Below are 18,684 nucleotides of genomic sequence, written 5' to 3'. Positions count from 1 at the left end.
GCCCCAAGGCAGGGAGGACACCAGGATTACTATCCAGGGTTACAACTTTCGTTCCTATTTCGTACTTTCATTAAACTGATGAACTCAGAGACCCCACCTCCCCTCAAAAGTCTTTAAAAGTAGGGGCATGGAGATGATTCAGTGGTTAAGCCCACAAGTATGAGGGCTGTAGCTTGGATCCCCAGAATCAACATAAATGCTGTACACCACATCAACCCATTATCCCAGCCTCAGCAAATACAGACAAGGGCTCCTGGAGCAAGCTGACTAGGAAGACCAGCCCCAACTTCCAGCTCTGGGTTCGATGGAGAGAGTCTGCCTTGCCAGGCGGTGGTGGCACACGCCTTTAATCCCAGCACTCAGGAGGCAGAACCAGGTGAATCTCTGTGAGTTCAAGGTCAACCTGGTCTACAGAGCGAGATCCAGGACAGGGACCAAAACTACACAGAGAAACCCTGTCTGGGGGTGGGGGGGACAGAGAGAGAGAGAGAGAGAGAGAGAGAGAGAGAGAGAGAGAGAGAGAGAGAGAGAGTTCCTTAATGAGTAAGGTGGAAGAGCCAGGCAGGATGATTCCCAACACCAACCTCAAGCCTCCTCTACATACAAACCCATGCAGGGCACCCACTCATGTGCCTACACACATGCAAACTTGTATGCACACATGCATACCATACGCATGTGGAAGAAAAAGAAAAAGAATACAGTCTGTAAAAGTAATGGGGTTTTCTTTGTTCTCCTAGTTGTTGGCGCTCCTCTCCTAGCTTCTCCAAAGGCGAATGGCCTGCCTTATTAAAGAGTGTTTCACTTGTAACTAATCTCAGCTCTTCTCTATAGAAGTGGGGCGGGGGGTGGGGGGGGGGTGGGGGGGTGTCTTTATTATTTAAAACAAGAACCATATTTTAGGTCTGGAGAAATGGCTGGGCAGTTAAAAGATCGCATGCAGCTCTTGCAGAGGAGCCAAACTGGGTTCCAGCACCCACCGGGCCTCTCACAACTGCCTGTAACTCCAGCACCAGGGAATCTGAGGCCCTCTTCAGAAACACTGCAGAGAGAGAGACAGACAGAGAGAGAACTTAAAAGAATCACATTTAAAAAAAAAAACAACCACTATCAGAGCTTTATTAGGAGGAGGGGACAGAAGAGAGACACCAGGCACATGCAGAGAGAGCGCGAGCGAATCACATTTTTAAATGTGAGCAAAAAACGACTTTTAGTCATGGTTTAAGAGCCAGGCTCGGTGGCAAACGCCTGTCATCCCGGCACTTGAGAAGTAGAAGAGGATTCTGGGCTAAACTGCATGATTCATAATACTCTGCCCTAAAACAAAAAAAGCCTAACTAGATTAGTTAAAATTAGTCTAGACTGAACTAATTAGACTAATCTAATCTAATCTTTTTTTCTTTTGATTTTTTGAGACAGAGTTTCTCTGTGTAGCCTTGGCTGTTCTGGAACTCACTCTATAGACCAGGCTGGCCTCAGCTCAAGAGATCCGCCTGCCTCTGCCTCCTGAGTTGGAATTAAAGGTGGGTGTCACCACCACCTGGCAACTAATCTAATCTTAACTAGATTTAAGAAGCAAGCTTACTCCTTTAGAAAGAGCTACATTTTTCTGTCTTAATGCTTGAGGGAGTCTTTGTTGGCAGTGGGGGATGGAGAGACATGGGGTCAAATACATGGCTAGGTCATGTTTTTGATGGCTCTTTAAGTGGGCTTAACTCACCAAGCTAGGGTCCTAAAAACTCACCACCCACCAGAGCTACCCAAAGCCATGGCTTCCAAGAACTCTCTATCTCACATCCAAGAAGAATAAAGAAACACGGACAAGGAATAGAGTCAACACAGATTTATTGAGAAAAAGAGAGGGCTGGAGAAACCACTCAGTGGTTATGAGCACTGCTTGCTCTTCCAGAGGACCCTGGTTCAGTTCCCAGCATCCCATAGTGGCTCACAATTGCCTGTAATGCCAGAGGCTCCCACACCCTCTTCTGGCTTCTTTGGGCACTATACACACGATGCACAGACATACATGTGGGGGGGGAAGCACCCATACACACAAAGTAGAAATAAATAAATCTTTAAAAATATTATATTTATTTTATGTGTTTTGTCTGCATGTACACTCTGTACCCCATGTGTGTGCTTGGTGCCCAAGGAGGTCTGAAGAGGGGGTGAGGGTAGATTAAATCCCCTGGAACTGGAATTATGGCTGTGAGCCACCATGTGGGTGTTGGAAACTGAGCCCAGGTCCTCTGCAAGAGCAACAAGCGCTCTTAACCACTGAGCCATCTTTCCAATACACAATACAAATCTCTCTCTCTCTCTCTCTCTCTCTCTCTCTCTCTCTCTCTCTCTCTCTCTCTCTCTCTCTCTCTCTGTTTAAAAAGAGTAAAAAAGGCCGGGCGGTGGTGGCGCACGCCTTTAATCCCAGCACTTGGGAGGCAGAGGCAGGCGGATCTTTGTGAGTTCGAGGCCAGCCTGGTCTACAGAGCGAGATCCAGGAAAGGTGCAAAGCTACACAGAGAAACTCTGTCTCGAAAAACCAAAAAAAAAAAAAAAAGAGTAAAAAAGAACCTCTGAGGGTAGGAGCTCCTCCAAGAGGGAAATACCGACAACATCTGTCCTGCTTGGTGGGCTTCTATGAGTTGTATGACGGGAACCGGATGGAAAGTGAGATGACCTCTACTGATATTGGTCATTTTTGAGTAAATCATGGGTTGAGCCAGTAAAGAGTCCCTACATCTATGCATGTTCTCTCAGCCCAACCAGACAGTCATTTGTGTATTCAGTGGAGGGATCCTGTGAGCTATGTGACTAACTCAAGATCCACTAATTGGGCCCCACCCTTACTGCCTAAGGGAAGCTGGCTTTTGTCTCCTAATGGTATCTTGTCATCCTTGTTCCCTTCATGGCTTCCCGAGAGTTCATTGTTCTTTTTTTTTTTTTTTTTTGGTTTTTCGAGACAGGGTTTCTCTGTGTAGCTTTGTGCCTTTCCTGGAACTCACTTGGTAGCCCAGGCTGGCCTCGAACTCACAGAGATCCGCCTGGCTCTGCCTCCCGAGTGCTGGGATTAAAGGCGTGCGCCACCACCGCCCGGCTCTTTTTTTTTTTTAGCCCAGGCCGGCCTCAAACTCACAGAGATCCGCCTGGCTCTGCTTCCTGAGTGCTGGGATTAAAGGTGTGTACCACCACTGCCCAGCCTTATTGTTCATTCTTGATTTGCAGTTAAATAATGAATACCTGTGACCCTACTCATCTGGCCAGGAGCAGAGCCTTTGGCGTAACACAGTCCTGGAGGTTCCCCACCTTGTTATCATGAAGCTCAAAGGCAATTGCTATCCCAAAGTGTTTTTAAAAGTTGTATTGAATATGAACTCTAGAAAGGAATGCAGTGCTCAGTTTTGTATGTGTTTGGAATTTGTAAAAATGGTTATTTCATAACTTGTCATCTAGGGGCTGGAGAGATATCTCAGCAGTTAAGAGCACTTGCTGCTCTCTTGGAGGAGAGTTTGGTTCCTAGCACCAACGTGGTAAACTCACAACTGTCTTTAACTCCAGTTCCAGGACATCCAGTGCCCTCTTCTGCCTATGTCAACACATGCACGTGAGTGGCACACGTAAGATCACTACACATGCGTGTGTGTATATGTGTGCACATAATTTTTTAAAAAATTATCTATTGTCTTTCATGTATGTTTATTATTAGGTTTGTTTTGGTTTTTGTTCGCAGGTTTTGTTGTTAGTGTTTTTATTTTGTTTAGCTGTTTTTTGTTAACTGTAGCCCAGGGTGGCTTCAGGTATATAAGAACCTCCCAGCTCTACGCTGCTTGTTTTTGGAGACAGGGTTTCACTACATAGCCGGAGGTAGCCTCAAACTCAGCATTCTCACCTCAGTTTCCTGATCAAAAGCATGTGCCACACCTCACAATATTCGGTCTTTTGATACTTGTTTGCATTTTGTTTCTAACTTAAGAAGCTGATGCCAGGTATAGGGGCACATACCTTTAATTCTAGCACTTGGAAGGCAGAGGTGGCAGATCTCGGCTTTGAGGCCCGCCTGGTCTGCATGGTGAGTTCCAGGACAGCCAGGGCTACAGAGACCCTGTCATACCAAAAAAAAAAAAAAAAAAAAAAAAAAAAAAAAAAAAAAGCTGAAAAATTGCACCATGTTGTGGCATAAAGCCGTATTTTTTTTTTTTTTTTTTTTTTTTTTTTTGGTTTTTCGAGACAGGGTTTCTCTGTGTAGCTTTGCGCCTCTCCTGAAACTCACTTGGTAGCCCAGGCTGGCCTCGAACTCACAGAGATCCACCTGGCTCTGCCTCCCGAGTGCTGGGATTAAAGGCGTGCGCCACCACTGCCCGGCTAAAGCCGTATTTTTGTATTATCACGGCCATGTAATATCCCACCATCTGGACAGATCACAATAAGCTCCTCCACTCTTCTGTTGATGGATCTTAGGTTGTTTTGGTTGTCTGTTATTACCAAGGGGAGGGTCTGTAAATTTCTTCAACAGTAAATTTTCTTGTATGGACAACCAACAGCAGAATTACTGACTTGTAGAGTACAGAGATTTTCATATTTACTGGAGAGTGCCAATCAATTCAAAGTGATTGATTGATCCGATGAACACCTACCTACAATGTATAAAGAACCCTAATATCAAGTCTCACGTATGACACTGTCAAACTTTTAAAATTGTGTTTTCGATTATTTTTGCTTTCATGTGTATAAGTGTCCAGCCTGCATGCATGCATGTATGTATGTAGGTATGTACATCACACATGTATCTGGTGCCCAAGGCCAAAGGAGAGCATGAGATCCCTCGGAATTATAATTACAGATGCTTTGAGCTGCCACGTGGGTGCTGGAAACCAAACCCAGGTCCTCTGCAAGAGCAGCAAATGTGCTTAACTGCTGAGCCATCTCTCCAGCCCCAGGCTATGAAACTTTTTAACGTCACCAGTGGAATGAGAGTTGGATTAATAGAGGATTGGTGAAGCAACAATGGCTCACTCACATCAACTTTTGAAAACATCTCTTCACACTGTCACGGGAAGCTTGAGACACAGGCTCAGTGAGGAGGAGCTCCCATCAAGGCCAGCACAGAAAAGATACCAGAAGTAGAGGGCAGCGAAGACAGCGAGTTTATCCAGTGAAGAGAAAAGTGAGATGCGCTGCGGATGTGACTTCAGGAGAGGATTGTGCCTAAATGCCACAGCAGTAGCTGAGGGTTGGGGGGATCTGAAGCTATTTAACAACAGAGGCTTAGATACGAACGAAAACATGTGATGGCATAGTTATTTTTCCTTTATTAAGAACTGTTTTAGAGACGGGCAGTGGTGGCGCACACCTTTAATCCCAGCACTCGGGAGGCAGAGCCAGGCGGGTCTCTGTGAGTTCGAGGCCAGCCTGGGCTACAAGAGTGAGTTCCAGGAAAGTCGCAAAGCTACACAGAGAAACACTGTCTCGAAAAAACATACAACAACAACAACAAAAGAATTGTTTTAGAGTAAGGAATGATGGTGCATGCCTTTAGTCCCAGCATGGGAGAGACAGAGGCAGGCAGATCTCTGTAAGTTGGAGGCTACCCTGGTCTATAAAGAGAGTCCCATGATAGCCAGAGTTGTTACAAAGAGAAACCCTGTCTTGAAAAACAAAACAAACAAACAAACAAACAAAAAACAAAAGAAGATGAACTGTTTTATTATTGTTGTTGTTGTTTATGTGTGTGTGCGCCCGTATGATTGCAAGTGCAAATAGAGGTCAGGTTCTCATGAGGCTGGACTTTTAGGTGGTTGTGAGCCACCTGACCTGGTGCTGGGAACCAAAGTTGAGGCCTCTGGAAGAGCACTGTGCATTTTTAACCTCTAAGCCATCTCCAGGCCCAAGTTTTTTCTGCTTTTTTCAGTTTTAGATTTATTTAATTTATGTGTATGTTTTGCCTGCATGCATGATTGTAAACTATATCTGTACCTGGTATCTATGGAGGACAGAAGAGTGAATCAAGGCCCCTGGAACTGGAGTCACAGACATTTGTAACCTGCCATGTGAGTGCTGGAAACTGAACTCCGGTCCTCTGCAAGAATAGCAAGTGCTCTAACTGCTGAGCCATCTCTCCAACCTCAAGCTATTTTTCTTATCCACAGAATTCTGTCCTAGAACAGGAGAATATATTGGTGTATTGTGCAAGTCTGCAGCTGGACAAGGGAATGATGGCAGAGATAAGGCAGACAAAGCAATACCTTCTTTTTTTCATTGATTAATTTTTTTTTAGACAGGGTGTCTAAAAGTCCGGGATGAATTTGAAGTTCTGATCCTCCTGCCTCTACCTCCCAAATGCAGGGGTTATAGGTTTCTATGTTCACACCTTTTTTTTTTCTATCATCAGCTTGATACAGTACAAATTCTTATCCTAATAGTGAAATGCTCCACTGAAGCTTGCCCAGTGATTGAGTAAAACCAAAACTTATTATAAGCCACAGTCATCCTAGGGTCCCCCCTGCTATATAGCCTCCCTGGCTCTGTGGGTTGCAGTCTGATTGTTCTTTGCTTTATATCTAGTGCTGTGGGATGTTCTGTACGGCAAATGTGTTGCTAATTAGTCAATAAATAAAACACTGATTGGCCATTGGCTAGGCAGGAAGTGTAGGCGGGACAAGGAGGAGAATAAAGCTGGGAAGTGGAAGGCTGAGTCAGAGAGACACTGCCAGCCGCCATGATGAGAAACAGCATATGAAGATGCCGGTAAGCCACAAGCCATGTGGCAAGGTATAGATTTATGGAAATGGATTAATTTAAGCTGTAAGAACAGTTAGCAAGAAACCTGCCACGGCCATACAGTTTGTAAACATTATAAGTCTCTGTGCTTACTTGGCTGGGTCTGAGCGGTTGTGGGACTGGCAGGTGAGAGAGATTTGTCCTGACTGTGGGCCAGGCAGGAAAACTCTAGCTACAATCTAGTATCCACTTATAAGTGAGTACATACCATGTTTGTCCTTCTGGGTCTGGGTTACCTCACTCAGGATGATATTTTCTAGTTCCATCCATTTGCCTGCAAATTTCATACTGTCATTGTTTTTCTCTGCTGAGTAGTACTCCATTGTGTATATGTACCACATTTTCTTAATCCATTCTTCAGTTGATGGGCATCTAGGTTGTTTCCAGGTTCTGGCTATTACGAATAATGCTGCTATGAACATAGTTGAGCATGTATCTTTGTGGTATGAGTGAGCATTCCTTGGGTATATGCCCAAGAGTGGTATGGCTAGGTCTTGAGGTAGATTGATTCCCAATTTTCTGAGAAACTACCATACTGATTTCCACAGTGGTTGTACAAGTTTGCATTCCCACCAACAGTGGAAGAGTGTTCCCTTTGCTCCGCATCCTCTCCAACATAGACTGTCATTAGTGTTTTTGAGCATAGCCATTCTGACAGGTGTAAGGTGGTATTTCAGAGTCGTTTTGATTTGCATTTCTCTGATGACTAAGGATGTTGAGCATTTCCTTAAATGTCTTTCAGCCATTTGAGATTCTTCTTTTGAGAATTCTCTATTTAGCTCTTTAGCCCATTTTTTAATTGGATTGTTCAGTAATTTGATGTCTAGTTTCTTGAGTTCTTCATATACTTTGGAGATCAGTCCTCTGTCAGATGTGGGGTTGGTAAAGGTCTTTTCCCAATCTGTAGGTTGTCTTTTTGTCTTTTTTTTTTTAATTACAAATGCTCGGCCAATAGCTCAGGCTTATTACTAACTAGCTCTTACATTTTAAGTTAACCCATATTCCTTATTTACACTCTGTCATGTGGAGGTACCTTTATTAGCATGGCACATTTATCTCCTGCTCCCTCTGCATCTGGCTGGTGACTCCTTTGACTCTGCCCTTCCTCTCCCAGCATTCTCTCTGTGTCAGGCTGTCTCACCTAATTTCTTCCTGCCCAGCTATCAGCCAATCAGCTTTTTATTAACAACGAAAGCAATACATATTTACAGTATACAAAGATTGTTCCACAGTAGCCTGTTTCTAATGTCTTCTAACTGAATAACTCAGTGACTGAGTTATCCATATCCCTTGCTCCAGCTACCAGCTGGTTTGCTCCCTGCTCCTCCTGTTAGAGGAGTCTGTCTTTGGTATCCCTAATGGCCAGTACTACTATTTGTGTTGCCCACAGCCAATCTCTTTTGTTTATTGGGTTTCCTGTTCCTCGAATGTCTAAGTGGAGCACTGCAGATAGTTCTTGAAGTAGTGGAGAGCTAGCTTGAATTGAACCTGAGCATTGATGTTGGCCCGGTATGTGTTATAAGACTTCTCCATGGCAGCCATGTCTGGATCCTTCCATGGTTCCCGTGACTGGTGCTGTACAGTCACCTCTGGGCACGAGCTCACCAACAGGCTCCCCAGCCCATCAACAAAGAACTCTGAGTGAGCCACTCGTTGTAGGCGAGGATCAAAACCAACTCTTCGGAGTTGTTCTGTGTGAGCCAAGAAGAAGTTTACGACACCGCTGGTCACCATGCATCTGGGGAAGCCATCGAGGGCCTGGAACCCTCCCCACCTCTGGTGAAGACAGCCCCCCTTCTCGCTCTGCTCCAACAACAGCCTAAACTGGAACGCATTTCCCTGTGCGCTGCTACCAACCACATCCAGTTCCGTTTTCTCCAGGACATCCACCAGTACCTCAATCTTGGTTTTGTTGTCGAAGAGAAAGTCATCATCCACCCAGAGGACGTATTTAGTGTTCACCTGTGAGATGGCCAGGTTCCTACCAGCAAACCAGCCCTTCCTGAAGGGCCTAGAGTAATACTCCATGAAGTCATCTTTAATTTCCAGGGGCTCCTTGCTGTCATCGGCCACAATCACAGTTAAGTCTGGGTAATATTTTCAAATACTCTGCAGCAGGATCTTAAGCTTGTGGGGACGGAGGAAAGTCTTGGTGGCAATGGTCACCAGGTTCCTGAGCTTCCTCTCAGGTCCAGGGTCATACAACTTGGGTACAATAGGTTGGTTGATGGTCACTGGAAACTTGGCCACTGAGGACTTGGACTCCAAACTCACCATGTCCACCTTGTGAAGCTGGTATACCTTGCTGGTGTATGTCCCATGCTGAAGGATGAAATTCAGGAGCTTCTGGTCACTGGTGGAAATGGTCAGCTGCTTCTGGCCTCTGCCCTGCACCACATTGTCTGGGACATCAGCAAGGGTGTTTAGTGTCCCCAGAGAAACTCTCAGGGTGACCTCATAGACTGGGGCATCCAGCCCTTCGTACTGGAGGCCCTCAGCTTTGGGTTCTGTGAACTCACACAGCCCCTTCCAGATGGTCCTGCTACTGAATGGAAAGCAACAATGGAGTATGATCGTCTTTTTGTCTTATTGACCATGTCTTTTGTCCTACAAAAGCTTCTCAGTTTCAAGAGGTCCCATTTATTAATTGTTGCTCTCAGTGTCTGTGCTACTGGTGTTATATTTAGGAAGTGGTCTCCTGTGCCAATGTGTTCAAGAGTACTTCCTACTTTCTCTTCTATCAAGTTCAGTGTAACTGGATTTATGTTGAGGTCTTTGATCCACTTGGAATTGAGTTTTGTGCATGGTGACAGATATGGATCTATTTGTAATCTTTTACATGTTGACATCCAGTTATGCCAGCACCATTTGTTGAAGATACTTTCTTTTTTTATTGTATAGTTTTGGCTTCTTTGTTAAAAATCAGGTGTTCATATGTGTGTGGATTAATGTCAAGGTCTTCAATTCACTTCCATTGGTCCGTATGTTGGTTTTTATGCCAGTACAGGGCTGTTTTTATTACTATAGCTCTATAGTAGAGCTTGAGGTCAGGGAATGGTGATGCCTCCAGAGGTTGTTTTATTATACAGGATTCTTTTAGCTGTCCTGGGTTTTTTTGTTTTTCCATATGAAGTTGAGTATTGTTCTTTCTAAGTCTGTGAAGAATTGTGTTGGGATTTTGATGGTGATTGCACTGAATCTGTAGATTGCTTTTGGTAAGATTTCATCTTTACTATGTTAATCCTGCCTATCCATGAGCATTGAAGATCTTTCCATTTTCTGATATCTTCTTCAATTTCTTTCTTTAGAGACTTAAAGTTCTTATCATACAGGTCCTTCACTTGTTTAGTTAGTGTTACCCCAAGGTATTTTATATTATTTGTGGCTATTGTAAAGGGTGGTGTTTCTCTGATTTCTTTCTCAGCCCTATTATCATTTGTGTATAGGAAGGCTACTGACTTTTTTGAGTTAATCTTGTATCCTGCCCTTTACTGAAGGAGTTTATCAGCTGTAGGATTTCCCCGATAGAATTTTTGGGGTCACTTATGTATACTATCATATCATCTGCAAATAGTGAAAGTTTGACTTCTTCTTTTCCAATTTGTATCCCCTTGATCTCTTTTTGTTGTCTTATTGCTCTAACTAGAACTTGAAGTACTATAGTGAATAAATATGGGGAGAGTGGATAGCCTTGTCTTGTTCCCGATTTTAATGGAATCACTTTGAGTTTCTCTCTGTTTGATTTAATGTTGGCTGTCAGCTTGCTGTAAATTGTCTTTATTATGTTTAGGTATGTTCCTTGTATTCCTTATCTCTCTAAGACCTTTATCATGAAAGGGTGTTGGATTTTGTCAAAGGCTTTTTCAGCATCTAATGAGATGATCATGTGTTTTTTTTCTTTCAGTTTGTTTATATGGTGTATTACATTGACATATTTTGTATGTTGAACCATGCTTGCATCCCTGGGATGAAACCTACTCGGTCATGGTGGATAATTTCTTTGATGTGTTCTTTGATTCGGTTTGCCAATATTTTGTTGAGTATTTTTGTATCAATGTTCATGAGGAAGATTGGTCTGTAATTCTCTTTCTTCGTTGCATCTTTGTGTGGTTTGGGTATCAGGTAACTGTAGCCTCATAAAAAGAGTTTGGTAATGTTCCTTCTGTTTCTATTGTGTGGAACAATTTGAAGAGTATTGGAATTAGCTCCTCTTTGAAATTCTGGTAGAATTCTGGACTGAAACCATCTGGGCCTGGACTTTTTTTGGTTGGGAGACTTTTAATGACTGTTTCTATTTCTTCAGGGATTATTGGTCTGTTTAAATAGTTTATCTGAGCCGGGAGGTGGTCGCACACGCCTTTAATCCCAGCACTTGGGAGGCAGAGGCAGGTGGATCTTTGTGAGTTTGAGGCCAGCCTGGTCTCCAAAGCGAGTTCCAGGAAAAGGTGCAAAGCTACACAGAAAAACCCTGTCTCAAAAAAAACCAAAAAATAAAAAATAAAAAAAAAAGTTTATCTGGTCTTGATTTAACTTGGGTGTGTGGTATCTATCCAGAAAATTGTCCATTTCTTTCAGATTTTCCAATTTTGTGGAATACACATTTTTGAAATATGACCTGATAATTCTCTGGATTTCCTCATTGTCTGTTGTTACGTCTCCTTTTTCTTTTCTGATTTTGTTAATTTTGGTGCTCTCTCTTTGCCTTTTGGTTAATTTGGCTAGGGGTTTGTCTATCTTGTTGATTTTTTTTTTCAAAGAACAAACTCTTTGTTTCATTGATTCTTTGTATTATTCTCTTGGTTTCTATTTCATTGATTTCAGCCCTCAATTTGATTATTTCCTGGCATCTATTCCTCCTGGGTGAGTTTGTTTCTTTTTGTTCTAGAGCTTTCAGTTGTGCTGTTAAGTCATTGGTATAAGATTTCTCCCACTTCTTTTTGTGTGCATTTAGTGCTTGAAGTTTCCTCTTAGCACTGCTTTCATTGTGTCCCATGAGTTTGGGTGTAGATGAAATTCTAAACTGTCTTATTAAATAAGAAACACAGAGCCAAATGCAGAGTTAAAAGCCCAAAAGATCAGAGCACTAGTGAAGCCTTTAGCTTACCAGTTGCTGCTGTCCTTCCCCTGAGAGAGAGACTGTCTCCTGTGTGACCTGTCTTTTTATTGCCTTTCTGTTCTACCTTCTCATTGGCTTTAAACTCAGCCTCATGATTTTCTCATCACTGCCTGTCTATACAGACCTCCAGGTCTCTATGGTTCGTACTGAGATTAAAGGTTCGGGTCACCACTTGGTTGTGTCCTTGAACACACAGAGACTCTACCTGCCACGTGATTAGATTAAGGGCGTGTGCCACCACCTCGGACTTCTGCTAAATGGCTTGCTTTTAGCTCTGACCCCCAGGCAACTTTATTTATTAACATACAAATAAAATCACATTTCAGCACAAATAAAATATCACCATATTTGGGTATGCTGTACTTTCATTTTTGTTGAATTCTAGGAAATCTTTGATTTTTTTCTTTATTTCCTCCTTGACCCATTGGTGCTTCAGGTGGGCATTATTCAGTTTCCATGAGATTTCTGGTGATCTGGTTTGGTGACTGGGCATTCTCAGGTCACGTTTTGCTCGCTCATCAACTCCTCAGCTGATCTTGTTTCCTCAGACTGCAAGCTGTAGGCTTCTAAAACCTGTCCTGAATGGATCTCAGCTGAGCAGGTTGATCAGTAGGGCAATCTCACCAGCACCTCCAAGTTGTTGGGTTTTGCAGGATGGGCAGCTGGGCCCAGGGTTGGCCTTGGGAAGAATGTTCAGATCCATTCTCATTCACACCTTTCTTATAAACAGGTTGGACTTAGAAGATGGCTCATCAGCCATTTTTTAAAATCTCATTTGTATGCCCAGCTGTGGTGGCTCACACCTTTAATCCAGCACTTGGGAGGCAGAGGCAGGCAGATCTCTGTGAGTTCAAGGCCAGCCTGGTCTACACTGTGAGTTCCAGAACAGCCAGAGCTACACAGAGAAATCCTGCCTAGAAAAAAAAAAATAGATGAAGATCTGCTTCTAATCCGGATCTTGAGGTTGGAAGACCCGCCTTTAATCTGTGCCACACCTTCTGCTGAAAGCCTATATATGGATGTGGAAGAAGGAAACTTTTGCTCTTTGCCTGCTTGCTCTTTCCTTGCTAGCAAGTCCATTCCTTTGATGACATTAAAGCCTACTTCAGGATTCCTGATTCTACTGAAGATTGATTGAGACATTGAGCTTGAGCTTTGTGGACCGAGCAACTTCTGGATTCTTGGACTTTCTTGGATTAGCTGGACCATAGCCTGTAAGTCATGCTAATAAATACCCTTTGTATATTTTATATTATATATGTGTATATATATATATATATATATATATATATATATATATATATATAAAGAGAGTGATTCATTCTGTAAGTTCTGCTGCTCTAGAAAACCCTATTACAACGAATGCCCCTGAACTGCTGATCTTCTTGCATTCCACATCCCCAGTGGGATTTACATGTATTGATACCACGCCCAATTTGTACTGTATCAAGCTGATAATAGAAAAAAGATAAAATAAAATAAAATAAAATGAATGTTTGGGTATGAGATGTCTCAGTGAATAAAAATGCTTGCTACATAAATATGGCCTTCAATCTCCAGAGCCCAACCCAACTGAAAGTTGTTCTCTGACTTCCACATACGTACCAAGGCAGGTGCATGTCTCCTCTCTTTGATTCCACACAAATAATAAATAAATAAAGATTTAAAAATACTAACACTTGATAGTGTGAGTAAAAGAGAAATGAAAGTTTCTTGTTTTTCTGGTAACTGATGTAGAATAATGAAATCCAGGCTGGGGACAAAGCTCAGTGGGCAGTGTGTTTGCCAAGCATGCACAAAGTCCTGGGTTCAAGCACCATCTACATCCCAGGTTGTGCCAGCAATCCCAGCACCTGGAAAGTAGAAGCTGGAAGATCAAAAGTTCAAGGTCTGGCCAGGTCTTGGTGTTGCATGCCTTTAATCCCAGCACTAGGGATGCAGAGGCAGGTGGAGCTCTGTGAAGTCAAGGCCCGCCAGGTCTCCAAAGTGAGTTCCAGGACAGCCAGGGCTACATAGTGAAATCCTATCTGGAAAAAAAAAGTTCAAGGTCATCAGTGGCTCTAAAGCAAGTTGAAGAACAACCCAGGCAACATGAGACCCTGTCTCAAAAACAAAGTCTGAAAAAATTGTAACAAAACGTGTTTTCTGTGTTGCTGGGAAGAGACCCAAAGGCCTTACATGTAAGCAATCTATGTGGTTCTCACTATGTGACATTTTAGAAAAGGCCAGACTATGAAACCAGTAAAAAGATAGTAGCTGCAAGAGTTTGAGGGTGGTGGGAAGAATAGACTAAAGAGGTAGAGTATGGGGGACTTTGGGGCTGTGAAGGTGGACTATGTTAGCCACATACTTGTCAAGCCACAGAATGGGGGCTGGTGATGAGGCTCAGTGGAACAGAGCCAAGTTGGCATTCAGGAGGCCCTGGGTGTGATCCTCTATACAAAACAAAACCATAGACTGTACAACACAGAGTAATGGGGATGTAAATTATGGACTTTCGCTAATAATAATACATTAATAGCAGTTCCTCAATTGTAACAAATATACCACACTAAAGCAAAATGGTAAAAAACAAAACAAGAAATATATACAAAAAGAGGAAATGTATGTGGCAGCTCTATGCTTCCCATTCAGCGCATCTGTAAACCCAGGAAGCTAAGTCTCTGAGGGAGAGTAGATCAGCTGCAGCATATCCTACTGACTGCAAGCTTCCCAGAGACACAGACTCCTCCTCGGGGGGCTGGAGAGAGGGCTCAGTGGTCAAAAGCACTGGCTGCTCTTCCAAAGGACCCGGGTTCAATTCCCAGTGCCCACATGGCAGCTCACAACTGTCTGTAACTCCAAGATCTGACACCCCCACACAGACATACATGCAGGCAAAACATCAATGCACATAAAATAAAAATAAAGACATTTTAAAAAATTCTTCCTGATTAGATTCTGCTAACCCAGGTCATGGCTCATGGATCAGCTGCTGGATTTGGTAAAGGAATTAACTATAGTGTAGAGATGGCTTGAGATGTGCCATCTAGGCTGAGTGACTATCGGGATGACTTATTGTCTTTCTTAGTTTTTCTTTCAAGAGGTGTGATTCTTGCCACAACCATCCACACTTACTCCCTTACCCCTCACCAAAGATGAGACACAGGCTCTTCCTTTCTGGCTCAATTTTTTTTTTTTTTTTGAGACAAAGTCTCATTATGTAGCTCTGGTTAGCCTAGAAGACACTATGTAGACTAGGCTGGGCCGGAAGTCACAGAGAACTGCCCGCCTCTCCCTCTCAAGTACATGGGTACCACATTCACCCAGGTTTTTAAGAAAAAGCCACGCTGAAGTGGACCATATAGCAAGAAACTTTGAATTATCAAAGAAAGGTAAAGGAGAGAGAAGCTTACTACTTATGAAAATTAACCTGTAAGTGACTTATTTAAGCTGTGCTTCTGTCTCTGGGGTTATCCTTGATGGTTCCCTAACATCGTATTGCCACAGTCTTTCTATAGATAAATCAAAATGTATCTAATTATTCGAAAGTCTATCACAGAGTATGTACAGTATCCGGATACTCTTTCAAGACTGGGGAATGTGGCAAAATCGGGGCAAAATCCATTTTCTTAACTGAGAGAATGAGAAAGACCAATGAACAAAAAAATAAACCGTGCTGGGCGGCAGTGGTGCACGCCTTTAATCTCAGCACTGGGAGGCAGAGCCAGGCGGATCTCTGAGTTAGAGGCCACCCTGGTCTACAGAGAGAGAGATCCAGAATAGGAACCAAAACTACACAGAGAAACCCTGTCTTGAAAAAACCAAAAATAAATAAATAAATAAACAAACAAACATCGCAATCCTGGCATTCAGGGGCCTGAGGCAAGAAAATTGTGAGTACAAGGCCAGTCTTGGCTACAGTGAGACCAGAATAAACAAGTAAAAAAAAAATTCATCATTATCATCATCATCATAATAATAAACCCAAAAGAACAAACAGGTATAGAACTTGTCAGCTACTGATAACTGCTAAGAAGAAAATAAGTTAATGACTGAGACTAAACTGATGATTGCGATAAACGGAGACCAACACTGGTGACTATCTTAATTAAATTAGATGGCCTTAGGAGGGGTTCTCTGACAAGATGATTGATTTAAACCAAATTCTGCCAGAATTCAGGACATAGGTATTTAGGAAGTTTCTGGAAACTCTGCCACCTCTTGGATGTATGATTTTGTTTTCAGTTGTGCAATTTCTCTGAGCCTAGCCTGTAAAATTAGAGAAGCTGGGCATCAGACAATGTAAATTATAGTAATTGTTACGGTTTTAGAGTAATTTTATTATTTATGAATTTATAGATGCAATACGTCCTCATGCCACATGAGAAAAGGAATGCCAGCCAACCCTTCCAAGGGACTTTTAGATAAAGTTCCTGGCGCCTGTTATTAAAAACGGGATTAGGACCCTGCACCGGGGCAATCACTCCCTTCTTTGAAAACTCAAAAAGTACACCGCTGTGGCTTTAGGCAAATACATTGGTGATAATTTTTGCTGTTGTTAATTTGCCACCTCTATTGAGACACAAATGTGCCTGGCGTGGTCTTAAATATGGAAATATATTCATGGATTTAATCCACGGCTACCCAGCAAATCCTTTATTCTCTCTCTGACAGCGTCTTGGAAGACAGGCGTTACATCAAAGCCCCAGGGCTAACTTCAGACCCAGACAACTGGGCCCCGGAGCTGCAAACGTCAGCGGTCAGCGCGGTGCCTCGCACACGGTAAGAGCCGGACACCTCTCTTAGACGCTTTTGGTGGTGATGATGGTCTGTCGTCTCCCCAGGCGCGTTTGATTAGTTCAGGGTAGGCAGGCTGTTGGGAGGGGAGTTGGCGAGCGCTGGCGCAGCAGCCATCACAGTGACAAGACTCGCGGTCGGTGGAATCGGCTGCTCACCCCTGGGTACGCCCCCTCCGCAGTTTGAGCCGCGGCTGCGGTGAGCGCCCCTTCCAGGCTGGCCCAGTAGGACAGTCCGCCTCCCCCTCCCTCCCGACGCGCGTAGTTCCTCCCGTTCTCCGCGTTGCTTCAGGTTCCACGCTCCGAGTCACAAAGCGCGAGGTCACGTGGGCGGGCCGGTGCGCTTTGTGACGCAACGGCCCCGCCCCCGGCCCGCCTATCGGCGCACGCCCAAGCCCCGCCTCGCGTGCGCCGCCCGTGCTGTCTCTGCTTAAGAGACCCCGGAGTGGGGGCGCTCGCCCGAAGCCAGGCCGCGTCCGCCATAGTTCCTGGCGCGGAGGTGTCGCCGGCGCGCGGTGCGGGCCGGAGAGCGGCCTGGGGGGGCAGAACAAAAAAAAAGGAAAGAGGCAATCCAGCGAAGCCCTCGCCGCCGCCCGACCGTTTCCGGGCTTCCCGACGCGGTCGTGGGCTCAGAGGCGACAGGAGCGGGAGCAGCGCGAGGAGCAGCAAGAGGAAGAGTCGGGCAGCCTCGGCAGTGTCCCCGGGGCCTACGAAGCTGTCGGCCGGGGCCCGGGGTGGTGAGGAAGGGCCTCGCGGCCTAGCTGGGCCCCGCACCGGCTTTGTGTCAGGAGGCGGCGCGGCGGCGGGGGGGAGGCGGAGCCGAACCGGGCGGCCGCTGGAAGGCCTCTCCTCCGCCGATCGCGCGATCTCGGCCTAGGCCGCGGGCCGCTCGTGGCCTCCGGGGAGCAGGCGCCAGGGTGTGTGTGCGGTGGGGGCCTGGGCCTGGGGACGCCGACGCCGGTCGTCCGGAAGCCGGGAGGAGGCGAGAGGCCGCTCGTGGACTCCGGGCCTAGGCCCTCTCCCCGCAACCTTCTCCCGGGGCCTGGGTCACCCCCATCCACGGAGAGAGACCTGCCGGGAGGTGCGGCCGCTATGGACCCCTGACCCCGCGGGGTCATTCGGACTCTAACGTGTGGACTGACCGCTACTGACTGCACCGCCTGCCCTGTCTCCTGCCGGCCCTTAGCATGAGCGAGGGGGACCCAGCCGGGTGACATTGTGCCGGTTGGCGGATCCTCGATTGCCCCTTTTCCCGTCCTGCTCCTCCCACATGAAGCGATTCTGAGTACGGGGGGGGTTCCGGATTATTGTTCTCACGAACCCCCGCTTGTGGTTGGGGGGTATTTAATTTGAGGCCTTAGGGTCCTTCGTTGTCTTTTGAGTGTTTTGTGTGTGTACATATTTTGCTCTTAAGTTTATAAATATACATATATTGAGAGTGTCCACGTCTCCTCGCTGAACCTTAGGAATCCTTTGCCACAATGTCCTGTGTGCACTATAAATTTTCCTCTAAACTCAACTATGACACCGTCACCTTTGATGGGCTCCATATCTCCCTCTGCGACTTAAAGAAGCAGATTATGGGGAGAGAAAAGCTGAAAGCTGCCGATAGCGATCTGCAGATCACCAACGCGCAGACGAAAGAAGGTAAGAGGCACATGGGCCGCAGGTATTTATTGGGTCGAGGTGGGCATTGTAAGTTGCTTGTTAAGCCTTACTTCCATTCCTATTCGTTGTAATACACAGCATTTCATTGATAGCTAAGGATTGCAGCACCCGACCTTGGAGTTTAACTGGCCTGTTTGCCTTCGGAATGCTGGGGTCATCTGTAGCAGGCTAATCCAAAAACGTATTTAATCTGGTTTTTCTCAAATGTGCTCCCCTCCCTTTACTATATTGAATTTTACCAGTGGGGAGGGATTGAGAATCGAAAGGGTGGTTATCCAAGTCTGTTGGGGGTTTGCCTTGTGACATTCCCTAACTTGTTTTTTTTCCGTCAGGAGACGAAGTTTTTTT

At 44.9% G+C, this 18,684-nt stretch overlaps 2 protein-coding genes across 3 annotated transcripts in view; one reads left to right on the top strand and one right to left on the bottom strand.

The window, feature by feature from the left end:
- Positions 1-8,205: 8,205 nt before the first annotated feature.
- On the bottom strand, positions 8,206-17,885 carry LOC131907476 (beta-1,4 N-acetylgalactosaminyltransferase 2-like). Its single transcript, XM_059258761.1, is given in 3 exon segments — positions 8,206-9,319; positions 16,828-17,202; positions 17,380-17,885. Coding segments are annotated over 3 exon segments (1,995 nt in total).
- Rbbp6 (RB binding protein 6, ubiquitin ligase) overlaps positions 17,037-18,684 on the top strand; it is a 32,669-nt gene continuing 31,021 nt past the window's right edge. For both annotated transcript variants that reach the window (XM_059267333.1, XM_059267323.1), the window contains exon 1: positions 17,037-18,315. In XM_059267333.1, the coding sequence (XP_059123316.1) occupies positions 18,150-18,315 (166 nt within the window). In that variant the 5' untranslated portion in view covers positions 17,037-18,149. The remainder of the gene's footprint in view (positions 18,316-18,684) is intronic.

The sequence above is a fragment of the Peromyscus eremicus genome, chromosome 1, assembly GCF_949786415.1.
Source record: "Peromyscus eremicus chromosome 1, PerEre_H2_v1, whole genome shotgun sequence".
Classification (NCBI taxonomy): Eukaryota; Metazoa; Chordata; class Mammalia; order Rodentia; family Cricetidae; genus Peromyscus; species Peromyscus eremicus.
This window is presented reverse-complemented; position numbering and strand designations above follow the sequence as displayed.